The sequence below is a fragment of the Amphiura filiformis genome, chromosome 1, assembly GCF_039555335.1.
Source record: "Amphiura filiformis chromosome 1, Afil_fr2py, whole genome shotgun sequence".
Lineage (NCBI taxonomy): Eukaryota > Metazoa > Echinodermata > Ophiuroidea > Amphilepidida > Amphiuridae > Amphiura > Amphiura filiformis.
The window spans coordinates 96,342,672-96,361,835 of record NC_092628.1 but is presented as its reverse complement, the minus strand read 5'-3'; the positions used below and the strand labels follow the sequence as shown (position 1 = coordinate 96,361,835).

At 38.4% G+C, this 19,164-nt stretch overlaps 1 protein-coding gene across 1 annotated transcript; it reads right to left on the bottom strand.

The window, feature by feature from the left end:
* Positions 1-414: 414 nt before the first annotated feature.
* Positions 415-15,878, bottom strand: LOC140158882 (nose resistant to fluoxetine protein 6-like). The gene is made up of 15 exons (XM_072182149.1): positions 15,749-15,878; positions 13,856-14,007; positions 12,470-12,551; positions 11,061-11,175; positions 10,492-10,739; positions 8,030-8,203; positions 7,409-7,505; positions 7,083-7,175; positions 5,910-6,075; positions 5,468-5,547; positions 4,671-4,802; positions 4,081-4,225; positions 3,146-3,347; positions 2,121-2,263; positions 415-775 (listed from the first exon to the last, which is right to left on the bottom strand). Exons 1-15 carry the CDS (start codon positions 15,816-15,818, stop codon positions 620-622), a joined length of 2,055 nt encoding a protein of 684 aa, XP_072038250.1. The 5' UTR covers positions 15,819-15,878; the 3' UTR covers positions 415-619.
* Between the last annotated feature and the right edge of the window lie 3,286 nt (positions 15,879-19,164).

Below are 19,164 nucleotides of genomic sequence, written 5' to 3'. Positions count from 1 at the left end.
AACGCATTTGGCTTGAATAGGAGCTAAGTGCAACTTTCAAAATCCGACTTGAAGCCACTCAAGCGTCCATAACTCGACCAAATGATATCGTAGAGGTATCAAAATGCACAGGAGACAGCTGCGCTTTATATACATTAAATAAGTGTTTGCTATATATTTCAGTTCCCGATATATCTGACTATCTATAATCGTTTCGATACTTTCTGGGTTTAGTATTGAGTATTGAAAAGGTGAACCAAGAAACGATGAGACTTTGATGGAATTCACTTTTATATTTACTTTTATTATTACTTCGAATTATAATTCTGTCCTTATTTATGCCAGGCTAATTATATAGTGATCAAGAGGGCCTTGTGCATTTTGCTTAAACATACGGGTATATCGTTCAAACGAGGACCAAAGTGCGTTTTGTTATTTAAAAAAAAGGACCAATTACACAAGCAAGGATGTATTAACTATGTCTAAACTACGCTCTGGGAATCTGCTGCACTGAAATCGTCAAGATGGTCGACAGAAATAGCTCGAAACTGATGAAGTAAAATGCAACTTGAAACAGATTTATGTCATCGTTGTTACACCACTCTTCTGTGACTTGTCTTCGTCTTTGTTACATTGGACATCATGTCCTAACATCAGACTTGTCTTCGTCTTTGTTACATTGGACATCATGTCCTAACATCAGTTTTTCCAATCCTGCGCATGGGTATTCAACAGCTATGGAGAATAAAGCTGCAGCGGCATAAGAAATCATCAAACAGCCACAAAAGATATAGCACTGGAATAAAAAATATATGGCTTAATGCAACATGCATGTCCGTTTTCAATCGTCCGGGGAGGATTTGGGTACCTAGATAATCATTCAATGTAGGGGGAAATACACTTATTCAGTCAAACTGTATCATGTATATGCGATCAAGCCAAACTCAGTCGGAACGCGACAATCCTAGTTTTGAGATATGGGCCAAACAATGTGTGTAGGAGTGGGAAATCAAAATTGACCTTTTTTTGCAAAAATGGATGGAAAAACATTCTTCTTCCGAAGGGAAAATGTTTTTTGACCCCCATCCAACTTCGATAATAAATAATGTCAAAAATCGTGAAATTATTTCAAAAGAAGCGCGGATTTAGCGTTTTGTTGTGCCAGATTTCGTAGCCATATCTTAAGCCAAAGTTACTAAGTTTAATAAGTATGTCTTTACCTGTATTTTAGGTGTGCTAAAAATAACTCAATTAAAGTACTCTAACTTTAAACTTTAAATTCTTTAATGTACAATGATGTACTGGTGTTGAAATTGTTGCAACCTTGTAACCAAAGGTCGTATTGACATGAGGTTTCCACTAATGTGGAGCTTTGAATACGCTTAAATGGTTAATGTAAGAATCCCAAAATTGACGTGGGCTTACTTCAGACTAATTTTGCTTGAAAGAAATGGAAAGTGTTCATTAGCCCTACTAGTATAGGGCCTTTTGACTGTGGTGATCCAAAACCATGTTGAACCTGGCTATATTCAGAGAACTGTTAAACCCTGTGACTGCTACATTGTATTCCCCAACGGTTAGTGGGTTTTAGCGGTTCTCGGATATAGTGTGTTTAAAAGGCCCTATAGTAGGGCTAGTGTTCATTGGGCATTGAGTGTGCGATACGTCGGCGATGTGTTTTCGCTTCAAGTACTGAGAGATCATAATGTTTTCAATGTGTTTGTGTGGGTATTGTGTGGGCACTTGTAACCGCCCCAAGCGGGGACACATACATGAGAAACTACCATTCAAATGCAGACAGTGTGGAGTGTGTGACTGTTTGCGTTTGTGACGGGGGTGTGCTTGGTGGGTGTGTGGAGGGAGCTGCTTAGGGCGGATGGCACCGGAACTGGGTCTGATTGATGAGGGGCACCGGTCTTTTTCGGTATTTATTATATGGAATTTGTCTCCGATTGGGGGCACGTGCCCCTATGACATTACGTCATTGACTGGGTTGCATTATTCGATGTCAGGTGTGTATGAAGCAGTTATCGTTCTGTGGAGGGGGGGGTGAGTGGGTGTATGTGTATTTGTTTCTATGAAAACAGAAGAAAGGCTATTGGTGAGATGTGCCTGTAATTGAGAGGAATTGTGTTACTTACGGATGACATGACTGTCATATAACCTGTTGCTGGATATGCTTGGTAATAGGTTTGTATAACCAGACCATGTACGAGATACGCTGAGTAAGTCAACCTACTCAATGGTATCCAGAATGACCAACACAGAAAGTCATTGATCCAACCTGAAATAAATGAAATAGATACATGATATGAAGATGGATATGCTTGATAATATGTTTGTATAACCAGACCATGTACGAGATACGCTGAGTAAGTCAACCTACTCAATGGTATCCAGAATGACCAACACAGAAAGTCATTGATCCAACCTGAAATAAATGAAATAGATACATGATATGAAGATGGATATGCTTGATAATATGTTTGTATAACCACACCATGTATGAGATACGCTGAGTAAGTCAACCTACTCAATGGTATCCAGAATGACCAACACAGAAAGTCATTGATCCAACCTGAAATAAATGAAATAGATACATGATATGAAGATGGATATGCTTGATAATGTTTGTATAACCAGACCATGTACGAGATACGCTGAGTAAGTCAACCTACTCAATGGTATCCAGAATGACCAACACAGAAAGTCATTGATCCAACCTGAAATAAATTAAATAATACAGAAATACTTTTGAATGTTTCCATTAAAAGTTAAAGCGTTAAATTATGTTCAAACTCCAATACCCATTTGTTGCTCATTTGTCTTATCATCATAAGATGCTCATTATCTTTCAGTAATCTTTTTATTGTGCCGTACAAAAGTGTGCCGCACACGGATATTTGAGGCTTATTCAGGGGCGATTCGTGAACTGGGAAAATGGTTACATTATCAGAGACTAAATCAATTTTTCGATAGCTGGTCAAGAAATCTATGATCATGATCAACTCAAGACACATTATGGAACTTTGACCCAAACTCAGGAGTAAAATTATCTGAGGGGTATGTTCAAGCTTGTTTCTTAGACTGAGGCTAAATCTATGTAAAAGACAAAAAAGACATGATTGTGAAAAAAAAGATGTTTAGCAAACACCCTGTATCATACCTCCATAGCCGTAATAGCAAGCGAATACGACCCATGACAAGACCAGTGACCATCCCAATCTGCTGAAAGTTCCATACAGGACATTGACGGCATTGCTCCATACACTTTCGAACATAGACACATCGCCATAGCTGGTGTAAGTTCCATATATGACGCTTATACCTACTGCAAATGCTAAAGCCCATCCGCCAGACACAACTATCTGAATATAGGTGAGAAATAAAAATAAAACAGTTATGAAAAGTTCAGACTTGTTCAGAGAGTTCCTGAGATTATTACGATCGAAATCGAACGCGTACGCGATGTTACTGTTACTGTCCAAAATAAGGAACAATTTGAAGGTTGTCATAAAGACAACCTAAGATTTTGCTTGTCCTTAAAACATTTCAGTTGTCCCCAATGAATATGCACAGAATCAAATATGCATGACGTTTTTGCTCTGGAAAAAAGGTAGCTGTGCTCGGACATGTGCTAGCTTCAAAATTTGATCTCAATCACACTTTACGTACATGGCGTGCGGGAAGGTCGTAACACATCAAAAGAACCGACGACATTCACGTTCGACCGAGTGATACGCATTTAACCGACATTATCCGCTGGTATAAAAATAGCGATTTGCTTTTCTTTCTTTTTTTTTTCTTTCTTTTTTTTTGCCTCAGTTCGGAAACAGGGACATATCTGACAGTGAAAACTAATATTGTGTGGAAAAGAAATCATACATTTCCTATGGAAATGTTAGTTGTGGCTTTAAATGTTGCATGCTTTAAACATATTGGGAACCCCTAGGCTAGTGTGGTACGGTAAAAATCTGTCTAACATCAGAACACGGTTATCACAGGCACTCGTATACATAATAACAAAGAAAAGTGTCGCATCTGAGGACAGACTTTAAAGAATCGGGGTATTTGCCTTGAATAAGTCGATATTTCACTTACGGAAGAAAGGCGTATACGTTGATGTTCACTTATTTGCCTGAACATAATGTAACCCATGATCATTCCTATTAAGAAAGCAGGAATTCGTGTGTATGGTTGGATGTATACCAATTCCAAGTAATTCTTTGAATAACCGTTAATGGATCTGTGAATTAGAGAGACAATTTGGGATGTGATAATTTAGGCACATTTAGCAGAAAAACGATCAAATCAACATGGTTTATTCATGTTAAATAATACTACTACTAATAATAATATGTTACTCCATTTATTTGTTTTGTTATTTTACCTGAGGATATTATTTTTAAATTACTTTTCATATGAAACCCTGCTTGTTAAAATTTGATGTGTTGCTGTATAGTATCATTTTGATCAAATCTGTATTCGACACGGATACTTTTCATATTTTACGATTTCTCAGTCTGACAACCCCTCAGAGTGTCCTTTTCCATAAAATTACAAAAGGCACATTATTATTACGTCCTCAAAGTTTCCTGTTTTATGAGGAATAAAGGGAAAACTTTTGACTGATTAACTGTAATACAAAACTTTTGGTAGTACTTTTTGTGTCGATCACTAGTACCACTTACAAGCCAATATCAGCTCCTAAGATTGAACCATATCCATTTGTTGTCAGGTGATTCTTGCCAATCAAAGAACCTGTTACCACCAAGCTAGCTAAGAGCATGACAGAAGCAACGAGTATACCAGCGTTTCGAGACCTGTGTGTAAAGTCAAAACTTGAATCATCTTCTGTAGCATCACGATCGATAGATTTATTATAACTATTATTATCTTTTCACTCATTACATGATATAAAGAATACCTTGATACAGGTATACGGCATTTACATGACATTGCTGCAGGTCAGTAGAAGACGACGATTCTAACCGACAAACCAACTACCATGTCCACCAATTACATAATGTTGAACATTTAAAGCAGCTCTCGGCGGTGGAATATTACTGCTATCATCATCATTGTCATCATCATCAGCATATGCCTATATGCATATCATTTATTTTCATGATTTATTTGAAAAGATAAATTTGAAAAGTTAAAACTTTTTATCAATTCGCCGTCGAAGTGACGTTATAATCGGATTAACTACCATAGCAAATGAATACAATTTTTGAATACAGCCCTGCACTACAACGTTCACGCGGTACCTATGCAGTGAATCATAGATGTCAAAGAAATGCTGATCACTCGCACCTGTAAGATAAGTATCTTTGAAAAGAGCGGTATTGTATTCAATCTATGCTTGCAGACATACACAGGTGATGAGTACAACCTGCTTGTAGTGCAGGGCGGTATATTCGAAAATTTTATTCATCTATTGCTATGGGAGATAATCCGATTATGACGTCACTGCGACGGCGAATACCTGAATAAAGGTAGTAGAATCAATGGAGATATGATGAAAAATTGCATGTCACATGACAAATACCATGACCACTGCATGCACTAAAAGGATATAAAAGGAGTCAACATAAGCATTTTTATTAGGCTTAAAAAGGTTTAACACAATATTTTTTTCAACATGGACTCGATAAGTCCATTTTTTAAAAAAAAACAAAAAAAATCATCCAAAAATATTTTTAAAAGAACAGACATGTAATCAGCCTAAAACAGACTTGTCGCAGTCTAAAAAGTTCATTGCTTATTGTAAAACGTGTAGACTTGGCACAAATCTTTGCAATTACTCTAAAGAATTTCATGGTGTGTCAAAACCATACACTCATAAGGATTGAAAATTCAGTATGGTACTGGTATGGTTATAAAATGTCAATGTATGGCTTAAAGAAATCAAATCATAAAACATACACCATATCTGCCTGTGGGAAGTAGGTGTTGATGTAAAGAAGATTTCGCCACCAATACTGTTCGCAAAGTGAATCGAAGTGGATAGCTTGATACCACTTAGGTCCATCTCCGAAGTATGGATGATGGTAGATCATGAAGAGGATAACAAATGCGTACAATGGAGTTATTCTGGAAACAAAGCAAAGAAACTAACAAAACAATGTGTGAGCTCAGAAAAATATAGGTCGAACGGGACGATTCGCATACCAAGTACCATAGCTGGACAATGGGGCATGTCAGCAGTAATCACATGTTTCGGATTGAAAAACAAAATTTGATTAGGGGTGCTTATTAGAGGGTCACTTGAGGGTGAAATCTGGTTACACCTTTAACCTAAAGTAACCGGAATGGTATAACAATTGAAATGGCAGCCATGATAGCTTAAGGGGACAGACTCTAGGTGGTAATAGGGATCACAAAAGAAAAGATTGTATCCTTTTTGACAAGAAGACATGTTTTTAGCGGGAAGTGTTAGCTTTCGTTCGATATAAAAACTTTTCTGATTGGATGAAGGAAAATATCGGGGTTTTAACAAAACCGATCACAGATACCGTTTTTTACACTATTCACCAGCTAGAAGCCACGGCTAGAAGCTCACACAGCTCTTATGATGCTATGCACTCAACCGTGTAGTGACAATGGATTACTAGACTCTCTGACCTTGGACAAATTTGTGTACTCAGGTGTGTCGAGGTGGAAACTGTGCATAGATGCATTTATAAGAGTATCTTTTGTAGCCAAACCTTTCGATATGAGATGAGGTTTAGAAGAGTTTTGAATGTCCTGCACTGCGCGCATCCAACGCATCATGAAGAGGTTGCTACTTCCGGTAATATAGTACAAAAATTAATCTTCGTGCAAATTTCTCGCGCCAATATCCTTCGATTGAGACGGATAGCATAATACCCGTTTATACGTACGGCTAGTGTTTATAGTGGGCAAGTTTCCGAACAATTTATGTACCGCACATCTGCTCTGACTATAAACACGCTGAGTGCAAGAGCAAATTGTTAGTAATGTACGCAACATTATAATGTTATAGGCTGGACTACATTAGCTTACAGTCCAGCAAAATATAGTGCATTACGACAAGAGAGTTCAGAGAAAGAAAGACAGTTTAAAAATATACAACAAACCTCCATATCCGGTGAAAGTAAAACATAGGCCACGAAATTTTCCCGTCGGATTTCGCCATCCGAGTAAATGTCAAATAGCAAAGCAGGAATCCACTAAAATAATAATAATAATAATAATAATAATAATAATAATAATAATAATAATAATAATAATAATATTAATAATATAATACAGATGATGATAATGATCAGTGACGATGATGATCAGTAGGGCTACACAGTAACGACGATGATGATGACCAATGATGTTGACGACTACGATAAAATGATAACGACAACAACGACGACAATAATGATACATCATCGTCATCATCAACAAAACATACCTCATGAAGAAGAAAGTGTCCACTGCTGAGTATGCATTGCTAACAGCTTGAAAGAAGAAACTGGGAAGTAACTTCTCAAATGGCTCCGACGGGTTTCCTAGAGGAAAAAATAGATATCAAACTTGTGACTTCAATATTATTTTGGGGAAATTCTGGGCTGAATTTAAACATATGCCAACATTTAAGACAGCTAGTAAAATATAATTTGATAATGTAAATTAATTTCACACACAAAGTATAATCACGTTAGACACACTTGCAATTAGGAGTTGTTAGTCAAAGAAAAATAGCAAAACCAATATCGTACTTAAGTTATAATCACGCAACTACCCTAAAAACGGTTCCATTAACTTCCTGTTATTCCGAAGGGTTGTTATTTCGAATGGGGCAAGAGGAGTGTTATTCCGGATTTTCCCCACTCTGTAAGCATAACCCTAATACTTTAGGGTTATACCTAACCCTAACCGTAGCCCTAAGCCGCATTGACCCTTACCCTAGCCTTTTAACCCGTACCAATACCAATATTTACGGAATAATGCCCCTTCGAACGGCCATTCAGAATAACGGAGCTTAACGGGCTGACCCCCTAAAAAAACTCTCGCAATCTTCGTGCACACAAACCTATTCCAGCCATCACGCCGAATATAATCGTATGTCCAAGAGCTACCCATGTTAAGCTGATAACACGTATACCATGCAGACATCCAATGGATTGAGACTGACCGATACTGGTATCCAGAAGTTTGGATATGTTTCGATTGAAAGCAAAACACAGAACAACTTCTTGAAGCCTACCTAAAAAGAAATAAATTCAAATCTACTGTTAAACAGAGTTTCTAGTAATACTGTATCATTAATTGGAATTCTATAGCCATCCTAGTACACAAGCACACGAGAGGTTCCGCCAATGACCAATAGCTTCTCAGTGGCATAGCTGGGATTTGGGGGGGGGGGTGGAAAATCCACCCCGGAGCTCAATAAGCAGATGGAAGACTTGGCCGGCCGACGAGATGGGAAATTACACCACCACCTGGAAAATCATACACTCGCTTTCTGGGAAGAACTCAAGGAAAAGGGTGAAAGTCAAAAAGAGGGCTGGAATAGCCCCAACCAGTGACCTTGAACTGCTTGAGAAATGGAAGGAATATTTTAGCTCACTCCTTAACGACGACAGTGGCACAGCAGCTTCAGAACTTCCTGCACCAGCTGTTGAAGATCTTCCTATCATCACTGAGCCCCAACTCGTGAAGTAGTTGAAGCAATAGCAGCCGTGAAGACCAACAAGGCATCAGCATTGGACTGTGCTATAACTGGTGAAGCACTTCAGGGAGGAGGGGATAGCATGATTGATATGATTCTCGAATTTTGTATAGAAGTATTTTCAACGCTGACACCGCCACGTCAATGGATCACAAATGTAATCATTCCTCTACCAAATAAAGGCGACCTCTCTCTCATGACAAACTACCGTGGTATTTCGCTTATGTCCATTGCCGCAAAAGTGTACAACAAGATCCTTTTGAACAGGATCCGACCTCTCATTGATCCTTCGCTGAGAAGCAACCAGGCTGGCTTTAGATCAGGTCGCAGCTGTGCTCAGCAAATACACATTTGATGAGGATCATGGAAGGCTTCAAGGATTACGAGCTTCCTTTGACAGTCACTTTTGTGGACTTCAAAAAAGCCTTCGACTCCATCAACAGGTCCGCCATGTTTTCAGTGCTGCGGCATTATGGAATACCAAAGGTTGTGGTAAATTCCATCCAGGTGCTCTACAAGGACTCCAATAGTGCCGTTATGGTAGATGGAAGTATCTCAGAGCCATTCCAAGTAACAACTGGAGTGCTTTAGGGTGATGTGTTGGCAACATTCCTGTTCATTATCCTGGTAGACTACCTTCAGAAGAAATCAATTTCTGGAATTGCCGCTGGAATTGTTACCTACCCACGTCGGTCAATCAGGTATCCTGCTAGGATGCTGAATGACCTGGATTTTGCTGATGATAATTGCCATGTTGGAATCTTCCATAGCCCGGGCCCAGTCGCAGCTTACTAGGACTGCGACTGCAGCAGCAGATCTAGGCCTTGTCATCAGCGCACCTAAGACAGGATATATGACTGCAAACTGTAACGCCCAACCAGCACTTGAAGTCTATGGTAGTACCACCAACCATGTCACAGACTTCAAGTACTTGGGTTCCAAGATGGGCTCTAGTGCTGGAGACCTAAAAAGAAGAAAAGCACTAGCTTGGGCAGCTTTCTGGAAACTGGAACGCCTTTGGAGAAGCCCATCCCTGCCAGTCGAAACAAAAATCAAGCTGTTTGAGACAACTTGTGTTACTGTCTTTCTGTACGGGTGCGAGTCATGGGTAATCACCAAGGACATGGAAAACAAGATCAATGCCTTTGCAACATCTTGCTACAGAGTCATGTTAAACATCAAGCGTGTGGATCGGATTCCAAATACTGCGTCTTGAAGACGACGAGCCTGTGAAAGAACATGCCCTTTATATTCCACCACACGGGATGAGGAAACCGGGACGGCCGCGCACACTGTACTTACAGTATGTCCAGCACCTCCTGGGAGATACTGAAGGGATGCTGCAGCCAAACAAAATTGTTTCGCTTGCCCAAGATCGCAATAGTTGGAGAAAGCTTGTAGTCGCCTGCTCCACAGCCGACTGATGATGATGATGTTTCAGAATGAAACAACCCTATTTCAATAGTACACCTGGACAATATTGGAACACCAATGTCCTTGCTTGCTGATGTGTCTAGGCACCCTCCTGAACAACATAATCAAAAAAGGAGGAAAAGAGAAGTAGGGAAAATACTAATTTGAATATGTGCCAATATGTTTCAGAATTATATGACCCTATTTTTTGATATGTTGTTGATGTCTTTTAAAGATACCTACATTGATCTAGCTCAAACGTAAATTTCCTCCGTATTCTATCCACACATATCTGTCATGTACATTATCATAATTCATTTTTGAAGCCACTAAAACTGAACGAATCCAATAAATGCTCATTATTCATATTATTCAGATGATTATACCTAGCAAATTACTGTAAAACCTACTTGGTTTTAAACCAGCAATATCTGCAGAACTGCTTTCTATATTTTTGACTTCACAATCAAGTAAAGGCTTTGATTCTTCAATTGAAGTCTTAGTAGCTAGTTTGTTGGTTTCTCCTGTACTGCCATACGATTGGTGGGATGACGACCGTAATTTACTGTCTTTGATCATCTTTCTTTTCTTGTATTTCTGGAAGACGTCAAGAGCTGCACCTGACAACATCATGATGGCTAAAATCAGGCAGAAAACACTGCAAATAATAATGGAATGATGAAACCATAATTATGATAAGATGGTTGCGAGTACGAAAGCATGCTGAGATACAGGTATTCGACACCAATCGGTAGACTCACGTTAGCGCTACCCAGCAAACACTAAAATGTTCTTAGAGCATTTATTCAAAACCATGAAAACGTTGTACCGAGTCGAATCATCTTACTCTTCTTATATGCCTTGTGTGCCATATTGGGCGGGCGGGCGTTCGGGCGGGCGGGCGGACGGGCGGTTGAGGGTACTTCTGGACGGACCATTGGGGGTAGGCTTGGAGAGTGAGTCTACTATCAATACTTACGTGAAACATATAAATCCAGCATCATACGGTCGTTGTGGAAAATCCTGACAATTAACCGGTGAATCGGCAAACATGGGCGTCGCTAAGTCAAGTAAGCGGTACTCGGGCGGTATTACTGCATGAAGAAAAATACTATCGTTTAGCAAACCAATCTTACATCAAAATGTTTACTAAGTTGTCAACTTGGTAATCCCGTAAATTACCTCTGACCGTATAAGTGAGGTGTTTATACGTTTACGTCCTAAATGGGTGCCAAATGATGAATCAACTGGGAAATCTACACATTTTACGTTATTGCTCCAAATTTTATTTGAACCTACGGTTAGACCAAAATGTTTATGTGCACGCAAAAGATTTAGAAAGGAGTTGACCTATCTACGACATATCGGCCTGCAGTTTTACAAAAATTACATTCCAAGAATATTTCTTAATATCCGCCTATAAAACTACCTGATCAAATTACTTAACATAGAAAGTCTTATATATACATATAAGATAATCAAAACTTTAAATACAACTTATAAAGGCAAATGAAAACACTGGAAATACAACGCGGCCTTCATTTGGCGTCTTTGGCAAAAATGTCATAGGTCAACATTTTAATGCTCCACATAATGGGTGACAATAATTTCAAATTTTTCGCCATAGCAATTCAAAAAGGAATGGTTTGAAATATCTAGAACATTTCGTCACCTATACTTAACACATTTAACAATAATCATGACAATAGGTCACATCATTATTAGGAATCAATTATTGATACCCAACGGGAATAACGTCAACGTCATCTGTACCCACTGGGTATTGAATTTGACTCATTTTGTATACGTAACGGAACATCCAAGGTAGTACAAACGATTTTTGGTTGAATCGATATGGTAACCAAGATCATAATAATTTTCTTCAAAGTCGGATAACTGTTTCGATTGTGACCTCTGTTGAATCCATAATTTGACCTTTTTGATTCGCCGTACAATGGTAGGATATTGAGCTGGTACTCGTAGGTCAAGCTGTACATATTGTAGATTCTTATTATCAAAGGAATATTTTGGTGTGAATTTCATCAAAGTTTTAACTTAAAACTTTGACATTGGATAAAACAGATTGCCTATGGTGTCCTTACACCTAATGTCATACCAAGCTTTACGATAACATTCAAATCAGCGTTTTGGTCGGTTTATTGCTCAAGAAATGGGAGCTGGTAAACAGATATCAGTAGGATCTCATCATCTGTCGGGGCCCAGTATTTCCAACCCATTATGTTTCAACATTCGCAAAATTACCTTTAAATGCGTTGGGTACAAATACTCTTTACAACTTGAGGTAACATTTTGAGATATGCGTGTTCACGAATTGCACATTTGGCAATACTTATAGACTAATCTGTAGTCTAGCACAGACCTACTCACACATGGTAAGGTTGTCTACTTCTTGTATGATATCATTCTCTGAACACACGTCGGGAACGCACACGCCATATCTGAGCTGCAACTGTTCATTAAAAATAAACATAACGTGATTAGTGAAACTAACATTTCGTGGAAAATAAAGTCGTCGGCAGAGTGCTACACTATCGTACGTGACATTTTTGGCCGATTTGAGATGTTGACGAATAATGGAAGGCTATATAAAAACACACATTTTAAACCAGGTTTTAAGTTTCAAAATTGCTTAATTATTTTTTAATTAATAAAATAAAACATCGTAAGTGCAATGCAATTTTATTAATGCCTGCAACAATATCGTATGTGCCACTTACGATAGTTTTGCACGCAGTTTTCCATCTGCTATTAGTGCTATGTGCCACATACGCTACTTTCTTGAACCTACACATCAAAATCACGGAATGATACACCATCGTAAGTACAAAACAGTCTCTAACATATCACTAACTGTGACGCTGACGGATGTAGGCATTGTCACCAAGCTTCCTAAGTTCATAGCTCCCATGACTGGTAATAGAGACGACAAATCCGGTGTTTTTATTCTTAGATTCAGTAATAAATCTTGAGAGATAACCCCTGGGAGATAACATTAAGGCAAAATATGTCTTGCTATTGTAAATATTATGTACCGAAATAAATTAACAGTTGTTTAAGTAACATAAAATGACAGATATTGGAAATTTGAGCCTATATTACGCATATCCTAATTTAGCCGTCAAATTCGTCAATGCTACACTATCGTATGTGGCACATACAATAGTGTTGTACTCTGCACTCATTTCTATTTGAGTGCAAATACGATAGTGTTGCACTCTACACTAATTTCTATTTGAGTGCAACACTATCGTATGTGGCAGTTACGACATCTAAATCAGTAAATAATTCACCTATTTATTATTTTTAACACCATTTATATATTCTATAATTACAATTGAATTGCTTTACATTCCCATGTCATTTTATGTCTACTTGGAAACAAACGGCTACATGTAGGCTACGCAAAACACAAAATAATATGCTCCTCCTGTAAAATTGTCCAAACTGCACTTACGATAGTGTAGCACTTTGACTCTGTGGACGAAGTAAGAATGCATTCTTTGGCACATTCTTGCTTTAAGGTGTCTTAAATAAAGGTACTGCAAGCCGTAGCCAGTAGAAAAAACCCGATAAGCCAACGTTCAAGAACACTTTCGTACTACTTGCGTAATATCCAAAGACACTCTATAGCTGACTCGATCCATTTTATTAATCTAGATATGTACATTCCCCCGGGACATTCCCCATCCGAAAACAAATTGCACCACCCCTACGGGCCATCGTTCTACATATCTTCCTTTAATTTTACCGTACCGGTATCGGTAGACCAAGGCTAGACGCATTGATCCCGATGTTGATGGAGCAGTAGTGCATATGTGTAAGAGATGCACATTCGTCATAGTCTCCCAGCCAGTCGAAATTTCCAGCCAAAACACCAGCAGGCACTTTACCAAATGCATCTAGAGCTGAAATGAAATACATATTGGAAAATAATATAAGTACTTTTAAAGTTTTTTTAACTCGATCGACAGCATCCTCCTCCTATTTTTCTCATTGTTAACGAGTTCATGGTATGATATAAAAATCATATTTTTCTCATTTTAACCATCCTGACATAATTGACGCTCCAAATCGATGTATTTCGACTATTTCCAAAGAAATTGTGACAAAACAGGCGAATTGTGGTTACCAAATTCCGCACGCCGTAATTCTGGGCCTGGCCGAGTTCGCACCTTATAGACAAAATACACTTAAGTGTTGTGAAAAGCTACTACAGGTAGGTAGGGGTAAAAAAAAGATTGTTGCCATTTTGACCAAAGTTCGCACCTTATAGACAAAATACACTTATGTGTTGTGAAAAGCTACTACAGGTGGGTAGGGGTAAAAAAAAAAAGATTGTTGCCATTTTGACCAAAATACATGTGTATTGATGATTTGCCAAACAGAAACTGACGGAATACAATTGCTTTGTACCGGGGTGTGCCTGTTGTCAAGTCGATGACAGACACGCGTATTAAACAACCTTGAATAACAATACAATTGTGATGTAACGTTCCGTTTTGAACATTTCCAACCAACAGGTACTTTCGGTACTTTCCCAATAATTTGGTGCAGGATTTACTATATGATAAAGCCGCTTGTCGAGATTTTGGCGGGGATTTTGGCAGAGTGAAAATGTTTAATACAATTTGCCCTGAAGAGCTCTGAAGCTGAAGTGGATGGAATCCTGTATCTCAGAGCGTTATCTATCTGTTAGTTTCTGTTGGCAAAGCATGGTCGAAAATGTAGCCTTTCAAAATACCGCGCCGGGTGTACTACAGGGTTCTTCTCAAGGATGTTAGATAAGCTTAGATAGAAAGGACTTGGAGGGTAAATAAATTACGTAATGCTTTGTTCTTTTGATGCCGAATTGATTTTCCGCCAAGCTATTCATCGAAAATTACCTTTTGTTCGGGACAAAGGGCTTCCGCCATTAAATCAAATCGGTAAGCAGACCTGACAGCGTATTAACGCTTTACCTAGCAGGCTACTGTCAATAAGTGATCAAACGAAAGTCGCGTGAAAGTGCCTACTGGAACGAAAAGTACCTTTGTTCCCCATACAACCCAAGGGTGTGATTGAGTAGCCGTAAGCACAAAAGGCACACCCGTCGATGTACAGTTCGTTATCACCCACTGACTTTAGGTGCTTCATTTAAATCATTGCTGATCGATTACACATCAGAATGTATTAAGACTGCCATGTCCACATTTTCCGCCATTTTTTCATTAATAGCCTAATTATTCTTGCCGCCCCTTCTGCCCCGCCATTTTTTCTTTCATATTATTCGTCTTGCTGCCCCTTCATCTCCCACCCTTCTTTTTGAAGCCCCCTGCTTTTACCCCAGGGGGATCGCGCCCCGAAGCCCCCCCCACCCAAAAAAATACGCGCATGTGTAAAGGATATGCAACATTTTGATAACATTCATAAAACATTTTTGAAAACGTAATGCATGCAATACATTCTAACAGAATATGTTATTTAACTGTTGACAGAATATTTTGCAAACATGTTTGCCCAAAATATTGTACAATTTGATAGCCTTAGCGTAATGTTTTAAAAACGTATTCATATAACCTGACATTTAAATTTTTTATTAAAACATTTTGAACAGGGCCTAAACATTTTATAAACACATTTTAGTTGCTGGGTATCTACTAGTACTACCTTTAATAGTCGCTGCAGTGTTGTTGACTAGTAGATAAATGCCGTCTCTACAATCCATGTCGTCGCCCATTTTGATGATTTTAGCTCATACTCATTCGATATCCTTTCCTTATGTTTTCTTAACCTGGAAAACTACAGTACTGACTAACCATGACAGGATATACTGATGCATGCATGCACGCATAGTTTTCACTATCTATGATGATGCATGCATGCCAGGTCAGCTAGTTTTCATGCACCAAATCACGTCCACCATTTATAGTTGTAGTTGACCTCACTGGTCAAGTTCAAGTTCAATAGCAACAAAAGGAAAGTGGGTCTGTTGTGTAGTTTTTGATTTGGTTCATGTACAGGGTGTCCAAAAATAGATACGGCACGATTTAGAGTGCAAAAATATCGGATCTTTGTTTTCTACAGCCTCACACACAGGTGTTGGCCCTGATCATTTGTTCGCATATCCGCCATTTTGGATTTTTGCCTTTTTGTGCATTTTGAAACCAAAGACCAATTTTTTCTTCATTTTTTAAAGTCCCCAATTAATCTGTATGCAATTACCTATCATGTGAGACATGTTAATGGCTTGGCTTCGATTTAGTTTTCTTCTTCTGACAATTTTCACTTTACGGCCGCCATCTTGGATTTTGAGCTGAATTTTCATAAATTTTCAAGTTTTTCCGGATTTTTAAGCCGAAGGCGAATTTTTTCTTCAAATTTTGAAGTCGCTAAGTAATCCTTGTACAATTATCTTTCATATAGTACATGCAAATTGGTTGGCTTCGACTTAGTTATCTTTTTTTGAACTTTTTTGAACAAGTGATCAAGCGGTCTATGTACATCAACCCCTGTGCACATTTCTATAGAACTATTAAAAAGACTGGTACCTCATAAAACAATTTTAAAAAACACCGAAAATATATCAAATACGTCAAGCCCATAATTACATTATTTTTTCGATGTAATATCGATATGCAGCATTGGAAATGTTTCAACTTTGTATCACAAAACAATACGGTATAACAAAAGAAATCCACTCACAAAATAATAGAACACATAAACCGCCTCACAAAACAATATTTAAGAAATCCACTCACAAAACAATATCAAACATATTAACAGTTTAGGGGCTATGCAATAATTATGAGCCCTGGGGAGGGTAAAATTGGGAGGGGAAAGAAATTTTTGGCGAGCCGAAAGGGGGGGGGCAAGCAATTTTTGGCAAGCCGAGAGGGGGGTAAGCGATTTTTGGCACACATTCTTGGGTCGCCTTTTAAATAAAACGCTCTAAAAAGGCTTAGGAATACCGTACGGAAACGCTTAAATATGCAAATTTTCCTGTAAAAATTTGGCATGTCAAAGGGGGGGAAAAGATTTTTTGGCGGGCCGAGAGGGGGGCAAGCGATTTTCGGCGGGCCGAGAGGGGGGGGGCAAGCGATTTTTGGCGATACATGTGGAAATTTTCCCCCCCCCCCCCGGGCTCATAATTATTGCACAGCCCCTTATGCGTAGATAGACTGTAGAGAGCGTGAATGTGAGTGAGGCAAAACAATCTTTCAACTATTGACGGCCTCAGAAAACAATATATAACAAAAGAAATCCACTCACAAAATAATAAAAAACATGAAGTTTTTTTATTCTTTCCTAAACATGACGGCCTCACAAAACAGTATAAAACAAAAGAAATCCACTCACAAAACAAAATCTAACATAACAGTTTATGCGCATAGAGACTGCACAAGCGTGAATGTAAGTGAGGCACAAAATCTTTAAAATGAAGGCCTCCAAAACAATATATAAAAGAAATCATGCACTCTCTCTCATAAAACAAAAGAAATCCACGCACAAAACAATATCAAACATAACAGTTTATACCGTAGGGCGTGAATGTGAGTGAGGTAAAAAATCTTTCTCCTAAAATGACGGTCTCACAAAACAATACATAACAAAAGAAATCCACTCACAAAAAAATAGAATACATAACAGGTGTTTTTTACTCTCTCCTAAAGATGACCGACTCACAAAACAATATAAAGCAAAACAAATCCACTCACAAAACTATCAAACATAACAGTTTATGCGCACAGAGACTGTAAAGGCGTCAATGTGAGCGAGGCATAAAATCTTTCCCCTAAAATGACGGCCTCAGAAAACAATATATAACAAAATAAATCCACTCACAAAATAATAGAAAACATAACATCACAAAACAATCTAAAACGAATGAAATCCGCTCACAAAACAATAGGCCTATCAAACATAACAGTTTATGCGCATTGAGTCTGTAGTGTTAAATGTGAGTGAGGCAAAAAAACTTTCCCCTCAAATGATGGCCTCATAAAACAATATATAACAAAAGAAATCCACGCTCACAGAATAATAGAAGTTGGTTTTTTACTCTCTCTTTAAAATGACCGCTTCACAAAACAATAGACAATACATCCACCCACAAAACAATATCAAACATAAACACAAAATGCGTATAGAGGGTTTGAATGTAAGTGAGGCAAAAAATCTTTCCCCTAAAATGACAGCCTCCAAAACAATGGGCTATTCCATTTGAAATCCACACTACCCCTGTGGAAGATTTTGGAAATATCTTCCACAGAGGGAGTATGTTTTTCAAATGTAATTGGTCAGGCTTAATCATTTTGAAACCCATACATAATGTTTTATGAATTTACCTATATCTGCCCCCAACTGGCGTGAGTGTTTCAAATGGAAGTCACCCGCACCCGACTCACACCGACACCGCCTGGCTAATAATTATTTGGTGCAGAAGGGACACTAAAATGAATACACGGGATCGATACACGTGAATTGCTATGCACGATTTTGATATCAGACGAAAATCTTCTGATACCGGGTTAGAAAATGATGAATATCTCCCGTCATGATTTTTTTCTCAAGAAACCAGATTTGGTCTCATAAACTTGGAAATACGTGTTGAACAGATATGATAGTCGCTAGAATGCGCTTTGAAAATTGGCCGTGCGCTTTGAACTCAAAATTTGACCATTTTATATTGCGTTGGTCCTGTTATGGACTACAGCGTGCAGCGTGTAGTACAGCTGCACTCACTGTAGGCAGTATAAAAGTCGATGACCATTGACCTCAATGGGGTATACAAGCTTAATCACGCACAACCAAGATCGATTACCCGGCTATTGTGAGTAGCCTTAGTTATGTCCCTCGACTAATTATTAGTTTAAAAGAGCTTTAAAAGTTTGAACCAAATGGCTAATCGTGGCTGTGGATTTAACCTACCATGGCGATTCCTGCCATGAAGATATAGGGTCGAAGACACTGTGCGACTGTCTATTCTACTTGAAACTCATACTCTGTGGAACACTTTAGCTAAATCTTCCACAGGGGAGTGTGGATTTTAAATGGAACAGCCCAATATAATAATTATAACAAAA

Bases quoted from the DNA above. Each gene is read 5' to 3' on its own strand.
- LOC140158882 (XM_072182149.1), bottom strand. From the start codon at position 15,818: ATGGGCGACGACATGGATTGTAGAGACGGCATTTATCTACTAGTCAAC. The intron at 4,226-4,670 runs GTAAGTGGTACT...TCTAATTCACAG, and splicing joins TTAGGAGCTGATATTGGCTT to ATCCATTAACGGTTATTCAA. The intron at 3,348-4,080 runs GTAAGTGAAATA...ACCTATATTCAG, and splicing joins AACGTATACGCCTTTCTTCC to ATAGTTGTGTCTGGCGGATG.